Consider the following 23949-nt stretch of genomic DNA (forward strand, 5'->3'; position numbering starts at 1 on the left):
ATTAGTCCTATGTTTAGCTTAGATTTTCAGTAACTTGAAAGGGACATTTCAGGGGATATATTAAAGAATAGTAAACTATTTTGAACAAAAGTATTCCTTGGTATCTGTCCATATAAATCAAAGGAATTACATTAGAGATTAATATGGAAGATATGTTTTAAACTTACAGGATGTTTTAACTTGTGGTAATGATGAAAACCCATTTTTTCTCCAGAAATTTTAAGATCTGATTCTGCTAAGATGTATGAAAACTATTCACAGCTAAATTGGTTTCCTCATACTGCGAGTTATCCAAAGGGTATGGCCAGGATAGTCACTAAAGACGGTAACAGGAAGTCATGCATAAAGAACTGTCTCTGTGTAGAAACTTCCACACAGTGTTTAAATTCAACAGTAATACCAATTGAACAAAAATATTCCACAGTTTCAAAATAAAGTTCTTTATTTCAAAATAGTGTTTTAGAATAACATAGATCCAGTTAATATACAATAAAAAAAACAAGTTAACAATTTTTTCCCTTAAAAATGGGGCCAGTTTATTAGTTGTAAACTGTAACACTGAAACATGGTAATTGTCCATCACAAATTTATAAACTAGACAAGTACTGATTTTCTTATTTAATCTACACTTTCACATTGTCTATTTCTAATTCTGCCTGTTTTTAATGCAAAGGGTGCTTATAAGATTGCCTATAAAGTGGACATAAAGGAAAAATTTAAGAATATAAATATAAAAATTAAACTCCTTAAACTACATACTAATATTCTCTGCTACAGAGATAAATATTACAAAAGTGCTAATATTTCTATGACAAATAGTAGCAGAATGTGCTTAAAAGTCAAAAAATTACACAATCAACATTTTATTTTCTGATTTAAATCTAAAATAATCTGGTATTTCCCAGTCAATACAATGTTTTATAATCAAGACAGTATATTCATTTTCTACTATTTAATAAATCAGATGGGCATAAAAGAAAACATAAAAATTGGATGCATATAAATATTTTGATTTTTATTATGAAAAAAATAAACATATCTCTTGTATTTGGACATTAGGAAAGAGAAAGAAGTATATGCATTCCCCAGCTTATTTTTGAGTTCCAACCACCCAAAAGTAACAACATTTCCCAGTTTCTAAAGTGTTCAACAAGCAGAAAGTTCTGTATATAACAATCCACATGAACAAGCAAACTTTAAATCAGGGAAAAAGGAGTTTTCATAGGTCAGAATTGTCATTGTCTATGCTAAAATAGCCTGTGGTCTGCTATTTTATTTCCAATAGAAATTGTGAACAATTCTTAAAATTCAATGTTTACTTAAAAGCCCCAAATGCAAATGCATAGTTTTCCAAAAACCTCAAAATCACATTGTGACTGCTCTGGCAAGAGTTCACCACAAGGAAGGTACACAGGAAGTCCTTCAACCCTACTTCATAAGCACACACAAATACTAGAGAGTCATAATTTAATTGTCTGTGCTAAAAAATACAGAGGGCAATACAGCTAGCATAGTTTTCAGTGCCACATGGCCCCAGAGAGCATGTCCTCACCACCATTGTCATCTACTAGAGTTGCACTTGAAGTACTGTCTACACTTTTTCCAAGGTGCAGCAAATCCCAGTGTTCTCACATGGTGCCTCCAATTCCTCCAGAAGCATTATGCCTTTACAAAGGCAAAATGCCTTCAGGCACTGCCACTCAGCTAGTGGGCCTCTTTCTTTTTCCCAGGGTGGTTCAGACTCTTGTAGTTGTAATGCAGCCCCATGGGCCTGATTCTGAGCTTAGCAATTTTTATCACTTTGACCATGTAGCTCTTTATTACAGTGCCCATTACCATAATATCTGAGTGCTTCCTTAATGAAATTACATTTGTGGAAGGTGCTGGAAATGCACCTGGTTTTTATCAGTGTGAAATCAGAATTTCATGTGGCCCTATACATGTAGAGCTAACTTCTGAATAAATCCACATTCAGACTGGAATATACCACAATGCTTGCTGGAGGTTTGAAAGTAGAAGGAAACCCCTTTCTAGCTCAACAGAATCAATGAGAATAAAGTTACCTAATTATCAGTGATATCTTGCAGTAGTAAGCACTACTAGTCAGTGTTTGCCAGACCAGGCCCTAGATTAAGACTAAACAATGTGTTGACTTGGTCAATTTCACATTCCTGTGATTTTTCATTTGTCACATTTATGTAAACTGTCTTCTATACAGTGGAAAGAATCACTTACTTTCAGTTCAACGTATGGAAATGTGCTATTGTCCATCAGAGACAGTTGTTACTTTACCAAAGTTAACTGAACCAATACACTATAAATAGGAAATCTGAAGCATACAAAGGAAAGTAAACATGTCCAATCAAAGTGTACAGGTGGTTCAGATAATTAGTATGAGTACCAAGAAAAAGCTAACAGATGCTAAGGTAAATGGGCACCATTATTTCCCAACATGTGGAAATTCTCTAATCATTAGCTATGCTGGATCTTTTTTGCTCTCAATAACACAGAGAGAAAAAAAATCAAGACTTACTGAAAAAACTGTATTTACAGGATGTTAAAATAAAACTTTGGCCATTGAATACTATGTGTTTTTAAAGCTATTATTTCATGTCTCCTAGTTTAAATGGATACCAGCAACCTAAAAATGTAACATTTTTGAAAACTCCTCCCACGCTGTTATTTGCAAGCAACACTTTAAAAAGTGACACTTAAGAATAATATACTATTGAAGTTTACCCTCAGCATTTGATGATTACACTTCGTGTTTTGTCAGGTTTACTATTTTGCTTATCAGCTATATCCTTTCTTTTGTATGGGTCTTTCATACAACAGTAGAAAGAGAAAATGTGGTTGGAAAACCACAAAAATTAGTAGGCAGATTCAAGTATAGGTTTAAAATCTGAAATATTTTTTGATGATCTCCATATTATAGCTGTAGTTATTTTATCATCTAGTCCAACCAAGAAAAGATACATTTATCCTTACCTAAGCCTTCAAAATCTGGTGGTAAGAGTAAAGATTTCAAGTAACATTAAGAAAGATAATACAGGTCAGATAGAAAAAGTTTCTTCTGTTTTGAGACATAGTAGGTGAAATCTTGCCCCTGTAAAATTGCTAACTTCATATGGCAATTCTACACAAGTTAGATATGCAATAGCAAGCTTTTTTAGCAAGCTAAATTTGCTTTCAATAAACACTTACATTTGCAAAGCCAAAAGGGGGCTGGAAAACAATTTAAATTTCACAAGCTGAATTGTAACATATTTGTTAAGAGTAGAGGTTTAATCTTTTTGTTTATACCAAGGGAGTTAAACAGTGCAAATACTAAGTTGCTGTGTGAGAATCTTACCTTGTCTTTCTTCAAAAGTATTTAAAGAAAAGCTCTCCAGTTTTTAATAGAATAAAATAAAAAGTGATAAATATTTCATGAGGGGAAACAAATCCCACAGCATTCCATACATATTTCCAAACAATCTGATGATTCGCAGCAAGCGTCCATTATGCCACAATCCATATCACATGGGCAGTTACAGTCCTCCCCCATTTCGTCTCCACAGCAACAACAGCAGGTCTCCGAAGTACAGATGCCGCAGGATGCTTGGCCCAAAACAATATTACAGAGGGTGAGAAATTCACAAAACAAGCATGCCAGGATACAGTGAACACAGCAATCTTCACAAAGGCCAATTTTGTAGCATGGCAAATATCAAAAAAAGAAAAAGAGAAAGAGAAAAGAGGATCAGTTATTATGAAATGTTAAGTGCAAATATATCACATAATGATGACTAAGCAGTTGAAAGACTGCTTCATGGTGGATAAAAATATCCCCTCCCCTAATGCAAAAACTTCCTATTTCATCTTTCAGGTCACACACAAAACAATCCAACCCAAAAGCTAAACTGGTCCTGATTTTTATACCCCTGTCCCCAATGATGCCAGCCTCAGTAGGATACCTCATTACTTTTGCCTATTCTTACCTTCCTGCCATTATTGCCTTCTATCATGCAGAACCTATGCCTCAAATGCTCACTAAAGTCCAATGTACCAGTCTAAGTTTTTTCCTCAAACCACTTCTTCCATGAGTCCCGTATCTGATCATTTTTGCCAGTTATGAGAGAAATTCAGTTACTTCCCTTGGGTTTCCCAGTGCATCGCACACTTCAGAATCTGACTTCAAGATAGTAAGTTCCTTGTTTTTTTACACGTGTGTTCTACATAACACCAGAAAAAGAGGTGATATTTGTTACATAAACGAAATAAAGCTAGAAGTTTGCTAGAATACTCATCTGCAATATATTTTGCAAAAAATACCTTAATGCTCACAAAAAGACTGATTATAACAGAAGACCTAAAGTATAAGACATTTTCTGAACTGCTTACTTTCACCGCTCTCACTATTTATGCTATAGTACTCTTAGTGTATAGTTGTGTGGAATTAACTAGCGCTAACCCTACCTCAGACCATATTTCAAATCAAATCAAACTCAACTGTATTGAGAGTAACCCACTGCATGTCTTGAGGCACAATTTAAGAGAAGGGAAATCTCAAGAGAAAGACAAAGACTAAACACTAAAAACTTTATGACATTTTGAACTGGTGAGAGTTTAGGACATCACTGGCTCCAGCAGCTGAAAATGTATGCATAAATTATGCATCTCTGTTTTGCTGCTATTCATGAACTTCTTCATGTGAGATTTTTGCTTTTTCTATGACAGACCAGTATGCTGTACATACATTTTTCAACAATTAAGGAAAAAAATCTGTTCTGACTGCACATTTTATATTACTCTTCTATACAATTCTCTTAGTAGCCTTATTTTTAATCAATCTTTCAAAATGTAAATTAGATGTACACCTGAACTGAAATATGCAGCTGTCAGAGGCACTAGTAAATCACACATGCTAAATGAGGAGATGGCTCAAAGTAGTACCCCACAAAATGTTAGCTGGACAGTAGGTACCCAAACAATGAATGTATGTAATTACCTCAAACACTTGCTATTGATATTTAGGTCTAATTCCACAATACAGGCTGGAGAAATGCACAAACATTGAAAGTGTAACTAAACATAGAGCAATGAGAAGAAAATTATAGGACTGAGGAATATATTTAGTTGATCTTCTCAAAATCCACCCACAGCAAACCAAATTACAGGCAACATGTTCTGAAATGATTGGCAGCAAACACACAAATATAGTGTATCAAGTATATAAGATTTGTTCTGTGTTCATAATTAAGCAACACATGTTATGTACTTTGAAAAAGAACCAGGGATACTTTAAATAATAAATAAAAGTTTTAGACCTGCAGGAGCTCTAAAACAATATGGATGCTGTAGAAGGATTCACAATGCTTATTGTAAGAATTGAATAGCTGTAGTGTTAACAGACTGATTTCTGTGGGCTGTCATTGGCGAAGTTTAAACAGACCGAAAGCAAAACCAGATTAACAGTAACATATTGAAAAAGAACCATAATAGTATTTTCATAATGGTATAACTGTACAATAGTTTTTCCTTTACCTTTTTCATTTGACACCAAACTGTTAAGTATTTATACACAGATGTAGTAAGGAAATTGTCCTACTAACCTGAAAGTAATAACCAGAGATAATGGAGTACCATTTTAGTAAACTGGTAAAATCATATTCAGTATTAGGTGACTGATTAGAAAAAGTATGCCACAACTTGAAAGACTATGGAAAACTTTAACCAAACTACATTTATGAAGGCCAGATGCAATATAATAAATGAGCTCAGCAATATAGTTGCAATAAGCTCCAACCAGACTAATCTATGAGTTTGGCAGAAATCTTACTTGTTTCTGGTGATTAGGGGTGCACTGATAGAGATTTTTGGGGCCGATACTGATAGCCAATTTTTAAGGAGGCATATCAGCTGATACCAATCTGATTTCCAATACCAGCCTGGCAGCTTGGAAAGCTGAATGCCCTGGTAAGTCTGGTGTGGTGGAAGGGGAGGAAGAAAGGAGGGGCATGGGGGGGGCAGGTCAAGGGCCCTGTGGTGAGGGAGGAGTTAGGTTGAGGCTGAGGCAAGCACTGCCCAGTCAGGGTAGTGTGGGCGCAGGATGGAGCTGCAACTTGGCCAGGAGGTGCATGGAGGGGGGGTGGCTCCCAATCTGTGCGCCACTCATCTGGGAGGGCATGGAAGGTGCCCCCAGATCTGTGTGGGGCAGAGTAGGGAGAGCCAGGAAGAGACCCACACAACCCCAGCCCCAGCCTGTCCCACCCTGATCCAGGGGCACATGCCCCCCCATACCCTTCCGAACAAGCACTGGGAGCCCCCCCGCCGCAGCTCTGTCCCATGCCCGCGCCTGCCCCACCTCAGCTGGGAAGCACTTGCCCCAACCCCTACATGAGCCCCACTCCTCCCCCTCACCACAGAGGCCTTGATCTGCCCCACCACACTCCTTCCCACCTCGCGCCCCTTGTACCACACCAGAGTTACCAGCTGCACACAGCTCTCCAAGCCATTGGGCTGTGCTCCTCGCTGTCTACGTGCTGCGCTGTGGCTGCATGCACACACAGGCATTTATCAGCCAAATTATCAGCCACATCAGGCTAATTTCCAATATGTTCAATTTTCTTTATAACAGTGCCGATCCGATATCAGGCCGATGTATCAGTTCACCTCTACTAGTTATGTCTTCACTGCAGTATTAACTAGCTTGGGTACTGGTACAAGTATAGTTACAGTATAGAGCAGGTAAATAATTCAGATACTCAGTCTGCACAGAGATCCATGGAGGTACAGCTAGACTGTTAACCAGGACACAAACTAGAAAAGCATATTTCAAGTATGTATATATGTGCTAGTGGTTGCAGCAAGTACATATCTCTGTCTACCTATTAATTTTAACTATGGTCAAACAAAAGTAGTGATTATTTACACAAATATAATAGATTAAAAGTATAAGTGATAAGTTTAGTTTTTGAGATTAATGAATAATTAGAATTTTGGGCACAAAAAAGTGAATAAGGTAATTTTCATTGAGCCAACTAACACAGGGAAATATTGACAAGATGATCATCAGGGGCAGTAGGTAGGAACAGTGTCATCTGCATCGATAAATATCTTGGCTTAAGTAGAATACATAACTTAATGCATTTAATATCAATAATTGGTCAGATATGGTAAAAATAGATTATTAACCAGATGATTCTAGATTAAAACCAGAAAGAGTTCAAGGATAGTTCATTCAAAAACTCCTCACTGTTTTGTAGGGAAGAAGTGGGAAAGGCTAGCACTGTGTATCTTTACACATACTCCAGGGCTAGGGGGTGAAGGGGTGGGACGCTTTAATTAGAGCGGCTCTTGGGAGCCAGTCTGACTAAAGCACCTGCAACATCTCATGCATCTGGCATCCCGTGTTTCAAAGCGGTGGTGAGAGCCTTTTAGTTAAAGCTCGTTGAGCTCTTTTAACTAAAGCTCTCCACCATTTTGAAGTGTGGGAATGCTGAATACATGTGACACCAAGGCTGCTGGAGCATACTAATTAGCACATTCCAGCAGACTCAATTAATTGGAGTCTGCTCTGATGCATTTTAATTAGAATGTGTCAGAGCAGGCACCAGGCACGTGTATTGGTGCCCACTAAGAAACTTCAGTTGCTTTGTAAAGAAAGTTGTGGTTTGCATTAAAAAAGCTTCTATGTTATGACAAAAAACTACACCTGTATAAGTGAGCTTTACCCCAAGGCTTAGAAAATATATGAAATGCAACTGCGTGTCAAGTCACTGAAGATGATTAAAGCCACACTTATCGTGATTATTTAGCTTGCTGTCATGGAAATGTTCACAGGCGGATCTAGGATCTGAACAGAGTGGATGCAGGTGATGGATATTACATAACACAACATAAAGTTTTAATAAAGTTAAAAAGAACCTAAAGGTTTTACAAATAAGCTAGGGGCTTAGGGTTGTATTATTCAGTTTAAGATTGAAGCAAAAAAATATATACATTTATTGGAATGTGCATCATAACAAACTAGGCAAAAAATAAGCAAAATATTTTGTTCCATTAGCCCTCCAGTCATTAGAAATGAATGGACAAGTCTTTTTCAAGTTTAAAACCAAGGGCTAGCCTTCTGGAGCATCTTGACAATGCAACCAATGCTCCACAGAAAGTTATTCCCACACCTGAGTTAACGTTTTCAGAACAAATTAAAAATAGCCTCCAACAGTGAAATAGAAACTACATTACCAGGAGCAGCTAACAGGCAGCAGAATTGCAGAGGGAAGGTTAGCTTGATTAGTTGAACATCAAGACCATCAAAAAGGGGAATGGGTGCTTAACACCAGTGTAATGAAGACTTCAGAAGGCTTCAGGTAGAGTATAATGAGGCATGAAAGCAATTGGATATTTCAGTGTTGCCTGATTAGAAATGATGCTGCCATGCCAGCCAGTTGGCTTTAAACTTTAGGTGGACCACAAATCAATCCAAGGTGCAACTGCACCTGCCTGGAAATAGTGTTCATTTTTATGTTCAAGTACAGTTTTCTCTCTGTTTTTTTGTATGAAGGAGGTAGACAGATTAATCAGTAGTTTGTTTTTTATTATTATTTAAGATGACCAGGGATCTTGGTTTTCTCTGATAAAAAAACAACCAATTTTTGGATTAAAAAAAAGTAACCCAAAAACCCAGTTTTTGGTGATTAAAATGAAATGCCTGAAACACCATTCTATCTATCTATCTATGGTATCTCATTCTGATCATGGAAAAATGTGGATTTTGGTTTACATTTTTTAATCCAAAAATTGGGGTTTATATATTTTTTTATCAGAGTAAACTAGGATCCCTGAAGATGACTTCACATTTGAAGAGTGAAGATATTTTTACAATTTTATCCCTAGGGAAGCAGCTGGACAGGAGCTAACAGTATAAGACAACAGATATGTAGAACAAACCACTAATAAAATTAAAATGCAGTTATTTTCAAGAAGGCCATAGAACATTTCACAAACATTATAAAAACAGATAAAGACTAAAGTACTGAAAATAAAAATACCCATCTTCATCACTGCCTCCTTTGATACGCAAATTTGCAAATCAGAAATTAACAACCACGCCAATCATAATACTAGAGTTATGCACTGATTTGCAAGAGGCAGAATGCACTTGCTTTAAATAAAGGAGCTAGACTCATGGAAGCTACTTTTCAGTTTCCAGCACAGTGAACTACCTCCCCTGAAACCTGCAATACTTTCCAGATATTTACTGAACAGACAGTCTTGTTGGTCTAAATAAAGCTACTTCACTCTTGGCTAATTATGAAAGACCAAAGCTATCCATGTATGCTCAATTACACAAAGAAATGATGCACTATTAATTTGGCTGCTGGTGCTATTATGGGCATCACTATGGATATGTTTTTCTTTCATCTCTTCTTAGCTGGAGTGTTGCAAGAACTTACGCATATACTGTTTCTTCTGATTTAAGCTATGCTTAAAGCAAACATATTTTCAATTCAAAAACTTATATAGTGAACTACTTAACTATTCCATTCTACTATACAAAGACCTTTCTTTGACCTTTCCATGACCAATGACTTGTCTGTATACTGTACAAAATCTCTGATCCATGTTTCAAGGAACAAAATTGAAACATCTATTAATCTATTTTCTTCCTGTTATTAATTTTTAAAATGGGCTATGAATAGCTGTCTGGTTAAAGGATTATTCAACATGCTAAAATGTACACACTCTTACCATATCTACCTAGCTTGAATATTGTGTATGCTAATATGACATCTGTTATCTGAGGCATTTCTCCAGAACTTCAGTAGTTTGATCGGAGCCACAAGTACTACAGTCAAATGTAACACAGACAGGAAATTTAGATGGAATGGAACAGATTGGTAAAAAACTGGTCCCATCCACAAACATCACCAAGAGAGTATTTCTTAATTTCCTGTTTATGGCTGTCAGTCTTCATTTAAAAATAGAGGACATATTTCACAGTGGATTTTGTAACAGCAGTAAGAAACTTTGAGGGTGTTTAACAACTTGGCAGAAACTACATACTCATCCTCCTGTGGTTCCCACGGTCAAACTTAAACTCTTCAGCTCTAAACACATTCTACCAATGCTACATTCAATCAGTGGGTCTAAAAAACATCTCCCTCAGTTGTTAATGTCCTTTGAAAGACAGCAGTGCACAAATGACCAATATACCACATGGGATCCCTCCCCCCACCAAAAAAAACAAAAACAAAAAACCCAACAACAAAACCAACCCCTCTTGGGTTCTTCAGTACCCTGTTGAGGACAGGTATGGTGATCTCTACTCCTTTCAGAAGATTCCCTAACAAATCTTCTAAGGCTCTACACACTCCTGGATCTTAAGGTTGTGTTCATTTGTTTTTTACTTTAACTAAAACTGGATAAGCGTAAGTATAATGAAAATACAAGTTTGCATGGGAGATTGTTTCCAGTGAAGCCCACTTGCTCTCTCCACTTACACTGAAAATCCCAACAGGTGCTGAAGATGAGTCAGCAGTGGAACATATTAACCCAACTATCTGGAACAAGAGTCTTATTTTACAGCTTGGGAAAGATTTGGAAGAAGGGTGAATTCAGAAACCTTGAGGGCTTGGAGTGTCTTTTGTGCAACTTTTTAAATACTCTGCTCCTTTCTCTTGCAGGAACAGTCTTTTTCTGTATACTACAGCATAAAGTAAGGTTGCTATACATATAACCATCTTCAAAACTCCAGCAACAAAAGGCATAAGGTAAAGCCAGATGCCAACTCTGTCCATATGCCAACAGCTGTTTTATCCTTCTCCTCCCACCCCCCAAGTCAGTTGTTTTCTAACACACTGAGTGCATCTACACATGCAATTAAATATTGTTTATTGTGTCACAATTAAATGCAACACAATAAACTCCGGAGCAGTTCAAGCCAGAGTCAACTAATCCTGGATACAGCATCTACACGTGCTCCTGGGACAGCAACAATTTGAGCCAGAGCAGAGCAGGCTCCTGGCCGGCTAAGCTGACCAGGCGCTATGTATGCCCATAGTCAGCATCTACATGTGTGTTTCGGCACACTAAATTAACTCCTATGGCAGAGTTAATTTAGTTTACTGCACTCTAATACCAGTGCATGTGTAGACTGTGATGCTTTACTGCAGAGCTAATTAATGCAGTAAAGTGCACATGTAGATGTATCCATTGTGTAACACAATCACATTTCCCACTCAATTTATGTGTATAATCTATGGTTATATGTACCCCTTCCCCAAAAATCAGGACCCCTTTGCCTTAAGGTTAATAGTGTAGCATCCAGGGGAAAAAAAATGTTTTTATCAATGTTTGATGAGGTTGAAACCATCTCCATTAAAGACCTATTCTATTTCCTATACTCCCCACTTACAGAACAAGCCAACCTCTGTTTCATCAGACCTCTGAAGGTCCTTTAAGTCATACTTATGCACTACTTCAGTGGTGCCTAAACTATTTACCCCACAGGCTGGATAGGAGGGTCCAGGTCCATCCATGGGCCAGATCCAGCCAGTCAGTTTGATTTAGTACATGCAGCCAGCACAGCAAGGCCCAATTTGGCCACTGGAAGATTTACAGCCTAACCCTGATCAATCTGCTGAGGGGAGGACAGAAAGGGTGCACAGAGCAGCCCCAATCTGTATGTGCACAAGCAAGAGAAGTTGGGGAGCAGCCCGGACTGATCCGGACTTGCAGGGGTGCAGGCTCGTCCTTTATACCACTGCATGGTGCTGGCCTCGGTGGGGCTGCATCCAGGTGCACAGAGCTCCCCTGCTGCCAAATTTTCCAACCTACAGGGAACCCATAGGCTGAATGCCATGACTCTATGGGCTAGATTTGGCCCATGGGCTGGAGTTTGGGCATCCCTGTACTGCAATTTTCATGAGCAACGTTTCAGTGGTTCTGATACAATGGTTACCATAAAAGTGCTATATCCTGATATATGATTTTTGAGAACAGTTCCTGTTTTTGGTATTTTTTTAAGACTAGAAGACTAGCAAATAGACAATTAAAAAAAAATTTGTGTTGTACGTTACATCAGAGTGATAACTTTGCCATTGTTCAACACTGTCAAGTAAAGTTCAACTTTAACTAGCCTTTCCAAAACACAATAGTTTGAAGAATCACTACCAAACCTGATTTATGAGAGGGTATCTAAAAAAAATATAGAGTCCTTCATGCTGAATGAATTGTCTGAATGTTTATTTTCTCATAAATTGTAAGTTTTACGTAATGTTATAAATACGAAGTGCATGGCAAGGAAACAAACACAAAACACTGCAGATTTTTATAACTTGTTAACATACTATCCCATAGCATCTGCTTGAGCTGTACCCTATTTTAAAGCTGTGGTTCTCAACCTTTTCAGAGTAAAGGCACCCCTCAGAAAATTCTCTCTCTTAGCTTTCACTTTTTTTTTTTTACTATAGAAAGTATTGGAGCAATTCTTCTGTTGCAAAGAACCCAGAAAGACCACAACATGTCAGAATGTTTCTGGCACTATGAAATTCCTATTTGAAATCTCTGGGTTCATCCTGTGTGTAGGTGTATACATACTTAACTGTTCTAACATTGCATGGTACCCTACAGCACCCTTAAAAGGATTCTTAATTACCCTGGTTGGAAATCATAGCCTTAGAAAAAGTCATCCAAACTTTATGCAAGGACTTCCAAAGACAGAAAAATAACCTCATCCCCAAAGTTCTCTTATTCTCTACATCGCCCACAATGGTTTATAGTCTCACTGCTAAAAATAAGTTTCCTCATCTCTAAGCCTGATTTGTCTAGCAACAAGTTCCAGCTACTGGATCATGTTATGCCTTTGTCTGCTAGATTAAAGAGCACTCTACCATCAGAAATCTTCTCCTTAAGAAGGTACTTGTAGACCCTGATCAAAGTGACCTCTTAACCTTCTCTTGAAAAACTAAAAGCTCAATCTTATTTAGATTACTCACTGCAAGACATTTTTCAGTTTCCCAGACTTTGAATAATTCTTGTAGTTCTTTTCTGAACCCTTTCCAATTTCTCAACATATTTTTTTAAAGTGCCGACACCAGAACAGTACAAAGTTTTCCAGTAATGGTCTCATTACTGCCATACACAAAGGTAATACCACCTTTCCACTTTTACTCAATATTTTTCTACTCATACATCCAGGGACTACATTTTCTGTCTTTGCCACCAAATTGCATCAGAGATTCATATTCTCTTGGTTATCCACTATGATGCCTGAGTCCCTTAAAGGGCAACTGATCTCCAAAATAGTCACCAATCTTCTAATTGTGATTTAAATTCTATATTTCTATATGTCTGAGCTTGCATTTGGCTGTCTCAAAATTGTGCATACAGAGAAGCCTGGCTCAATGACTCTTCTAGATTGTTCTATAGTATTGAACTGTCCTCACAGTATATCACTTCACCCATTCTACTGTCATCTCCAACTCTGCCACCAGGGTGGATAAAAAAATATTTTATTATTTAAAAACCCAGCTTTTTTAAAAATTTAAATCAGATTTCTTTAATTTAGATTATAATTGTTTTCCTTTTTTTAAAATAAACCAGCTTAAAATGAAATTTGAATTTAATGTAGCATAGGCCATGGTATGCATTCAATATAATCTATTAAAATTATTTAAATAAAATAATATGTTGAGTCAATGAGCCTCTACTAAAAACTCCGGAGTTGAAGGCTGGTTTCCTTCTATATAAGAATGAGGGGAGAAAACATTTAACTTTTGAGGTCAAGCTTTAAAAATATGATATAATATTTCATGTATTAGGGGCCTGACCCTGCAAGAGATACAAGATCTATACTAGTGGACTCAAAGGATCAACAGAGTCATCACAGTTGCTGGAACCTAATTCTACAAATGTAGGAAAGATGAGAAGAAATGTAAAAGATAACAAAGCAAATTTAAAACATACATGGGTACAGGACTCTTTTAATGCCTCTTTTAGCTAAAGATTTAAATACTCCAAGAATAAGGGAAAATACTGTTGAAATTGCAAATCACTTCCATAACAACCAATTTGCTCGCGCTTCACTGAAGATTGAGCTACAGAATCCAACCTAGTTCTCCCCCAAGATGCATGATGGAATTCAGTGGTTGACTGCTATGAGCTATTTGAGACTAGAATAGATTCTCAGCGGGGGTGGTGCAGGCACCTGCCCTAGAGATCTTCAAAAAGAGACTGGATGCACACCTTGCTGGGGTTATTTGACCCCAGCAGTCTTTCCTGTTTAGAGCAAGGGGGCTGGACTCCATGATCTCACAAGGTCCCTTCCAGCCCTAAAATTCTGTGAATCTGTGAATTTATTAAGAACTGGCCTATTCTGGTGACCATTTGTGAGGTAAACAGTAAAAAAATTAATGGAAGTATCATAGCTGGAGTAGTCAGCATTGGATTAAAGAAAAATGTAGAAACTAGGGTGAATACAGAAAAACTTATTTCCATAACTTCGGACCATGCCAATTAAACAAAGATCCATGGCTGTATTGCAGATACTGTTGAAATTTGGAATGAACTTGAAAAAACATTGAAACAATGAATACCCAACAGCAAAGTTAAATTGCAGCCAGTAAAGATGTGGCTGGATCGAGCATTTATTCCACCTCATTTTTTCGCCAACATTATGAACACAAAGTACCAGCGTAGATACCTGCCATGGGACGGAGTCCCTAGAAATGGCCACGATGTCTTTAGGGCCCTGTAACCGTGCCAGCTTCACCCTGCGGACACCTTCTAATCTCACCAGCCACATCTTGTTGTTTGACACTGTGTCAAAGGCCTTTTTATTTATTTAGATTTTTAAAAGGCCTTTGACACAGTGTCACACCCAATTCTTACAAATAAACTAAACAGTTGCAATTTAGATTATTACACAGTCTGGTGTGTAGAAAATTAGCATCTGGGATGCACCCAGAGAGTGGTAGTGGACAGGTCAGTTTCTACGTGGAGAAATACAGGCAGTGGAGTTCCCCAAGGCTCTGTCCTGGGACTGGTACTATTCAATATTTTCATTAGTGGCTTGGATGAGGAAGTAAAAAGCACCAGGTCCAAGTTTGCTGATGACACAAAACTATGAGGGGAGGTACACAAACTAGACAGCAGGGAGTGAATCCAGGCAGATTTGGACAGGCAGGGAAAATGGGGCGAACAAAATAGGATGCAGTTTAACAAGGATAAGTGTCATGTGTTGTACCTGGAGAGGAAGAATCATCAACACTCCCATAACCTGAGAGGTACAATTCTAAGTAGCACAACTGCGGAAAGGGATCTTGGAGTAGTAGTCAACTCCAAAATGAACATGAGTCACCAGTGTGATGAAGTAATAAGTAAAGCTAACTGCAACCTTTCTTACATAAGTAGGTGTATCACAAACAGGTCCAGGGAGGTGATACTTCCTCTCTAGGCAACATTGGTCAGGCCGCAGGTGCAGTACTGTATCCAGTTTTGGACACCGCACTTCAGGAGGGCTGTGGATGGTCTGAAGAGGGTTCAGAGGAGGGCCACTCATCTGGTTGAAGGACTACAGAGAAAAGCCTATATGCACCAATTGGAAGACAGGAACCTCTTCAGACTCCGCAAGAGGAGACCTAGAGGTGATCTTGTGGCCATCTACAAACTCATCAGGGGAGCCAGCACGAAATAGGGGATACAATGTTTACCAGGTTGCCCATTGGGGTAACTAGAAATAATGGCCACAAACTGGAAGAGATCAAATTCAGATTGGACATCAGGAAAACATTCTTTACAGTGAGGGTTGGCAAAATATGGAATACACTTCCAAGGGAGGTGGTGCTGTCCCCTTCCTTGGAGATATTTAAAAAGATACTGAATAGACACCTGGCTGGGGTCATCTGATCCCAGCACTCATTCCTGCCCAGGACAGGGGGTCGGACTTGATGATCTATTAGGTCCCTTCTGATCCTAACATCTATGAAACTATGAAATAATAACTTGGGAAGCTTCCCATGAGATTGTGTGGCCATGGTCCTACTGAACCTTACTAGATCCTGACGCCCTTGGATCCCTTGCTGGGACTTACTCAAAGTCCATGCCTCTTGAGACACCCTGAGCCCTATGGGCTAGATGCATGGCTCCAAAACCTCCCCTTTACCATACCCCATGCCTTACAGATGGTAATTAAATGTTGTCACTTTTTATGAGGCCTCCATCTAGTTTGGCCTCCTGTTGTCACCAGGTGCTGGGTTCTCCGCAGCCCTGTCTGCACACCCTCACTGGTTGGGGCTCTACACAGTAGTGTGCCCCAATGAGGCCTCCTGCTTCCAAACAACTATGAACCCCTGGGCTATAACATAACAGCAACCATAACACTGGAGGTCACATTCTGCCTCTTTAAAAGGGCCAGTTTCTCCCTCAACAATGTGTGCCTCCTAGCCCCAGGTACTTTAGGAGCTCCTAAAGCTCATTAGTCTCACCAGCAGCAGAACAAGCACCCAGGTATCTTGGTGGAGCTTTTCCATACAAACTCCACTGCCCCTGGCAGCTACCAAGGCCCTAACTGCCTTCAGTTCCAGCCCTGGGGCTTATATATGCCCAGGGCCCCACCTTCTTCCGATCAGCTGACTGGGCACAGGTGCTGGTTAATTCTCTCATTAGCCTGTTGCCACAGAAACCTGCACCTGTGAGGTGTTTCTGCCTGGCTACTAGGGCCCTCTCTCTAGGCAGTTTCTGCCCTTAAAGGACCAGGTACCTTAGTGCCCTGCGACAATACCTAACTGTCAAAGAGGAAAGTGTTGCTATGACAAGGCATCTACTAATCAACTATTGATCATGCCAACCCTAATACATCTCAGGGCTAGAGGTAAATCTAATTTAAGCAATATATGTTTGCTGAGTGTGTTTTACAGAAAGTGGTACAAGTCACTAGCAAAACACCTGGACCCAGAGTCTGGTGAAGTGCTAAACCAGCTTTTATCAGCAGTATCCTCTTCTGCAGGCACAGAATGAATGTGTTCATTTAGACTGGTTTGTTCAAAGTTGAGAAATCAATTGCGAGTTGAAAAGCAGGAAAGTTTGTTTTTCTCATTCAGTCTATGAATAAAAAGGGGGAGATGGATGAAATTTATGTGTTTAAAAACTTGGAAGGAGGTAAACATTTTCAAAACAACCAAGATAAAAACACTGCTGACTGACTGACTCATTTCAAAGAGAATTAAGCAAGTAGGAACTTATGCTCAAATGACTTCCACCTGGGCATTTTAGAAAATTTTCCCCACGGGGATTTGGAATAATTGGTTTAATTCACCAACTACAGTTCATATTGCTAATACTATAACAGTTAATACTAGCATTTAATAAATAAGTTAATTGTAAATGTGCACTATGTTTTATTTTTTAAAAGTTTCTGTTTCTGAATCCAAAACATTCATGTTTTGTTTAATAATTTTGAAGTGTTGGTCTTCTGTTTTAATTAAATTCAAGTTGCCATCTTAACGTAGCAAAAATACCATCTTGTGAATATGAAATACATATTTTACTATTTTATATCATACTAAAATGTAGGATTCTATAAAACAAATACCCAAATACATTAAGCTATATCTTTTTAAAATACTTGCATCTAGTTTTTGTACCTGGGAAATATGTATACCAAACCTACTATAAAAACTGTACTTAGGTGTAAATCAACATGTTTTAATTGTTATATCAATTAAAGTAATTGTTAAATTGGCTGAGTACATAATCCACAGGGGATTGTTCAGCAACTTTTACATTCTTCTAGATAAGGGTTTAAGACTTTGTTCAAAGCCAATCGATAGTTTCTTCATTTGCCTTAAGGAGTTATCACTAAATGATAAAAACCCAAGCTATGGTGGGTCTATCTAGTTTCTGCCAAATGAGGGGTTACCCTCCCTTTCCTTTCCCCAACTTCTAGCAAACAAGAAGTGCTCAACTGAACAAAATGTCTCAGGCCAAGCAAAAAAATAACTTTAATAAATCTTGTTTAAAAGCAAGTTTCTCACAATTAGAAATACACTGTGTTCTGAAACAAAGTATAACACATCCTTTTCCTTTTTTTTTTTTTTTTTAAGACAGAGCTCCTTCTTTGTTTTCATACATGCCCAATATATTCTGCATCTGGATGCTAACCCTTATCATTTGAAAAAAAATCATTAGCTACATTCAAAAGCCAAGGATCTAGTCTACAACTGGGATCCTGAATATCTTCACTAACATTTTACCAAATACTTTTGTGTTTTCTATTACATGTCAAATATTTCATCATCACAGTCACAAAAACACCATAAATAGTAACATCATTATAGCATTTTGTATCTTCACATGGTCTTCAATGCCCATATACTTAGTAAGCATTTAACTTAATTCCTTTTATCACTCCCCATTTTAACAACTGTATCATTCTATTTACGGTTTGAATAGAACTATCACATGACTACCTAAAAAGTACAAGATCAGCCAAAGTTAAACTCTATAATGTAAAAAAACCCACACACACAGCCTTATCGGTGCTTCTTTTGTAATATTTGACACTAACCTGTCACAAACTGACCCAACACACTTTCATACCAGGCAGCCAGGTCACATATGATAAAAGGTTTTCATGTCTGTAATGGTAAATAAGTTCACTTACAGAATGCTGACCTTGGTCAGCTTTTTAGCTAACTATATTCAGAGTTCAGACAACTCAAAACAAATCTCCAGGCACTCTGCTGTCTCACAGCAAGAATCAAAAAGGGCAAAACCACAATCAAAGTGGCAGTTGAGTTGCTCAGCAGGGGTTTACTCAAGGCCCATACAGAGAGATGAACAGAAGTCTCAGCAGGTGTTACAGGTCTCATGCAGAAAGGAGGAGCAGACCTGGAGAAGGCCAACTAAGAACGTTGGGGCACCGACAGACTGCAGCACTCTGATACAAACAAGAGACAAGCTCAAGAGCAGCTAGCTGAGAAAAAGAGAGAGAGAGGGAAATAGATATGGAATACATTTGCAGTAGCCTAAAGAAGGTAACTGCCCAAGCCCCTGGTACCTATATAATTTATGTAATTGGTGTTCTATTCCCCACTCCCCCCACCCCGCATCCTTCTTGAGGGAAAAATGTTTTCACACAATAAAATGTGTGATTAGTAAAAACATTAAACACACAAAGAACAATCTGACCTGCCAACAACAGGATTATGTTTAGCAAAACATGCAGCCAAAATGGAAAAATTGCAAAACAATAAGAGGCATATGTCTCTTCATCAGAAAATTAAAAAAACCCAACCAGTTATATAAAAAGCAAACATATAATGTTGTGAAGTAAATGGAAACTTTCATCAGGACCCAGAACATGAGCTCTTAAAATGGAATACATCTGATATAAAAGATGATCCAATTTTTAAATACAGTGGTGGTATGGAAAAGTTTGCCAGTATAAAATAGATAAGAGTGCCTCATTATCTGCACTATTCCTCCCCTTGCTCGCCATAGCAAATGCTACATATACTACAAACATTCTAGCAGGTATTACAAATCACAGACTCTAAACGTATGAAGCAATGATGTGGGCATAGTCCTTGCACAAGCACCAAACCCCACTGAGTCATTTGCAGAATACATTAAGTAGCTGTCAAGTTTATATGTAAATGCAAATATCATTGTATTAAAATCCACTACATGCCAGGAATCTCCCTTTTTAAAAATCATCATTTTGATTACATTTGGGCATTGCCTGGCTGCCAACAGCACTATGATACAGCCATTATTTAACAATGGAGCCTATTTAGCACTTCATGCTCAGGCAGTACTCCCATTGAAATCAAATTCTAAAAGATGACAATGGGAGTTTTGCCTCAGTGAGGACAGAGTTAGAGAGTGTTGAATAGAGTTCTTAGGGCCTGACCAGTGGGTGGTGGGTCAGGCCCTTGAAGTCTAGAAAAAAGGGGAAAAAGCAATGACTCAAGTGACCTGCACTTTACTTGTGCAGCGCTGGGTTATACATTCAATGTGTGCATTCTTTTTAAATGTCAGTCATTGAATCAGGGTGCCAATGCACACTCAGAAAAGCACATAAAAAGCAACTGTTTTAGCACTCACTACATTAAGTAAAAACCAAGTAAAGAATGTTTGTCCAGTACAAAAATAAATGTTGACTGGAAAATTTTGGGTTTCCAACTTAAATGGAATAGTATAAAACACACACTCCTGAAACACTGGATGTGTATTAGGGCTGTGCAAGCTTCAGGTGGTGATTCAATTCAGAGGAGATTTGGCCCGATTTGGTGGCCGAATCTCTGAATCCAAAGCCAGTAAGGGGAACAATTAAAAGGTCCAAATTGATTCAAAGCTCTCTAAATCTTTTCAGATTTGGAAAGTTTTGATGATTTAGGCAGTCCCTGGTGGCTGTAGCAGGGAGCTGCAGCTGAACTCCAAGCTGGTAAGTAGGGAACAGGCAAGCAGGGAGGGGACCGTGGGGGCCCCCTACCAGCCCCCCCATGGCTGCTCTGCCCCCCCCCATCTCCCAGTGCTTTAAAGAAAAGCCCTGGTGCTCGCTGGATGTCGCTGGGTGGGGGGGCTAACCCCATGGCCCCCTACTCACCACTCCTGCAGCAGCCTCAGCACTTCAAGGGGCTTGTGCAGAGCCCCCATGTGGTGCAGGGCAGCAGGGGGCAGCAGGAATGGTGAGTCTGGGGCTTTTCTCAGGTTTTTTTTTTCTTAAAGGGCTGGAGCTGGCCCAGGCAGGGCACCCATGGGGGGGACTAGGGGAGCAGGGGGGGTTGGGGGGCTTGTGGCAGAGACCCCTATGCAGCGTGGGCCAGTGGAGGGGCAGCAGAGATCACCCCCCACACCCGGCAGCACTGAGTCGGGGCTTTTTTTTTTTAAACAAGTGTCAGGAGCTGGGGTGGGCAGGGCAGCCATTGCTAGGCTGGGAAAGCAGACGGGGGATGGGCCTGGGTGATTAGGAGATTCAGCAGCAGCCAAATCGATTCAGGACAGTGATTTGAATCACCGAATCAAATCACTGTCCCTGAATCATCTGAATTCAAATCCAAAGTGAATACTAGCTGCATTGCACAGGCCTAATGTATATATGTGCATAAATATATCATCCTTCTGATGTTTTAATGGTATCAGTTTTCTGAATAAATAAATGCTAGCCAAATTCAGTGGATACAGTACACAGGTAATTTCATATTTGTCACAGGCAAAGTATTACATAGATGTCATTTTTTCCAATTATTTTATTTACTATAGCCAATAAGTATATTTAAAAACTCTATGCATGTTGTCCTGATTTAAGTCATTTTAGCACATAGGGGAAAAGAAGTTTTTCATATTTTACAAATGTCATCATAGGACATGTTCTGTCAGACATTCTGTTGCCATGGATCACTCAAATAAGCCAATTAATGTTACACGCCAAAACAGAAGAACAATACACGCTCATGAACTACTTTAAAGTCTTAGTTAAACACAGCGGATGTGTAAACAAGATGCTAGAAGCACAGTAGACTAATTCTACTATGCATTAGTGTATCACAGGAAAAGCCATGTTAATGCTCAGTAGAATTAGTCTACTGTGCATTAGCATCATGTAAAAAATGTGCGCTGATGCTACTGGATGGTAGAGCTGATTCCAGCGCATTAAGTTATTACCTGTTAGTACAGACACTATACTTAATGCACCATAATTACAGTGCATTAATGCACATGTAGACATGCCCAGCAAGTTTCACTTTTGTTTTTCTTCCAATTAAAGCATAGGCTGCATCAACACATTCAAATAATCTGGGAGAATTTGTTCTCCTCATAAAAAAACTTACCTAGAGGCATGTGTACAGGCATTCAAATGCTGAGGTCCTAAAGAGTGAAGAGGCTGTAGTACTGATACTGTGCAGCCCTGTGCAAACACTGCAGTGTGTTCTGCAGGTTTCCTTAGTTTGCCTGGCAACAGAAGTCAGAGCCAGACTGGCCATAGTCAGCCACTGTTTCCCAGAAGCACAATGTAGGGACTGTGAAGCGGATGTGATCTGTTCCCTGCTGAAGCACAGTCCAAAGAGCAACGCACTGTCTCCCTTACAGGGGGTGGGATCTTGGAGGGCCGTGTTCTCTCCTGAGAAGGCACAGCATGTAGACATGCGTTCTTCCAGAAGAAACTCTCCTGGAAGTGATTTAACCCTGGTTATTCCAATGTTATTTTTATCCTGGAACAGCCATTTCTACTGTATGAGAAAACTATCTGAACATCTGTACACTCATGGATTTTTCCTGGGAGAGCAGCAACTTTCCAAGGTGAAACTGAGTGTCTCTAAAAGGCCACAGATTTTGAGGGAGTGGGGGGGTTGGATAGAAAGCTTACTTTGACAGATTGAAAATAAAAAATACATTTAAAAAACCCCCAGAAAATGACTGTCATTCTGCTTAGTGTCAATATCCATGACTGATAATAAAATTAAGAGGGTACAGTGAAAACAATTAATGAATCATCAAGTGCTGCTCTTTAGGCACATCCTGGCTGAGTTCTTTGTGCTGTATGTATAAGTAGTACAATGAACAATTCATAGTCCAGGGGAAAGTGGCTAAAGTGATTTTGCACTGCCTTCCTTCCTACCCCTACCCTCAGGTTGCTAAAGGGCCTCCAGAAGTCCTAGGCATAACTTAGGCAGTCCTGGGAACCAGTCTTAAGTTACAGCAGCCTTGTCAGGCTCTCTTATGGGATATATCATTGTGAGAAATGGCTTCACCCAACTCCATCCTTCCTGCTCCCAACTCTACCATGCCTAATGTCAGCCTGTGGCAAACATCTCTTAAAAGTAACTATAAGGGTTTCATCTACAATTCCAGACCAGATAGCTTCTTCCCCTGCTCAGTACCCCTTTAAACTGCTTTGGTCCTTCCATCTGACATATGGGAACTGGCACAGGAGCGAGACTCTTGTGTTACATATACAGACACTCACTAAAGTATCCTTTCCCATTCATTTTCAGATCATTAATTTCAGTGATGCCATTTGCTCATAAAACAATGAAAAAGTGTTAGTTAAAATGTTGGTCTAAATCTTACTTACCATATTATACTATTATTTATTTGAGCAACCATAATAAGGTACAGAAAATTCTGTAATGCTTTACTTCTCAGGGAGAAATTTACATCACTAAAAGTATACTATTCATGTGTTTGAAAAACACAGAACAATTGTCACCATTGTAGCATGCCACTTAACCATGTCCTTTTTCAGTTTGGTAAGTTGCAACTTTCGAACAAGAAAAGCTTAAACATCCCAGAATTACTTTTTAGAAAGAGAGAAATTGTCTTTCCATCTCAGAGTTTCTTTGTTTTTGTAGTAGCTGGCAGGGAGCAATAACACCTCCTTCAGGGAAAATATGGATTAATAATGAATACTGAGGAAATTACACTCATGTAAGCCTTGCTGGATATGAAAGTGTTTCTCAACAGTTTATTTTTGGAATGCTGGGATCACTCAGAATATTCAGCACAGTTTTATCAGACAGCAAGTTTTAAAGGTCTTCTAATATGATTACTGCAGCTTTTAATTAGGTGATGCTGAAATATCTGAGAAACAACTCCTAAAACCTACCTGGCCAGATTTAAGTCCATGCATTAAAACTGTATTTGGAGCACTGAATCAAGGGACCACTTAGCATGAAAAAAATCTAATATTTCATTTAACCTCATTTATTCAGAATCTAATATTTGGAATATTGTAGGCCTTGTGATCCAGCAATATTTGTTCTTTGTCTTTATATTTTAAAGAATTTTATTATAAAACTTTCAAGGAAAAAAAGCCTGCAAAGAATTTACAGTAACATTTAACTTTATTTACTCTATTGCTTTGGAGACATAGGGGCCTATAAGATTAATTATACCCTTGTGATTTTTGTGGGGTGGGGGGAGCCTCACTTTCTTTTTCCCCATAGCCTGTCAATTCTTTGT

At 38.8% G+C, this 23949-nt stretch overlaps 1 protein-coding gene across 2 annotated transcripts in view; it reads right to left on the bottom strand.

Annotated features, from left to right (window-relative positions):
- Window positions 1–416: 416 nt before the first annotated feature.
- Window positions 417–23949, bottom strand: part of MDFIC (MyoD family inhibitor domain containing) — a 99125-nt gene continuing 75592 nt past the window's right edge. For both annotated transcript variants that reach the window (XM_090042246.1, XM_090042247.1), the window contains exon 5: window positions 417–3675. In XM_090042246.1, the coding sequence (XP_089898372.1) occupies window positions 3428–3675 (248 nt within the window). In that variant the 3' untranslated portion in view covers window positions 417–3427. The remainder of the gene's footprint in view (window positions 3676–23949) is intronic.

Source organism: Crocodylus siamensis, chromosome 4 (assembly GCF_052110815.1).
Source record: "Crocodylus siamensis isolate JL-2025a chromosome 4, ASM5211081v1, whole genome shotgun sequence".
In the NCBI taxonomy this organism is placed as follows: domain Eukaryota; kingdom Metazoa; phylum Chordata; order Crocodylia; family Crocodylidae; genus Crocodylus; species Crocodylus siamensis.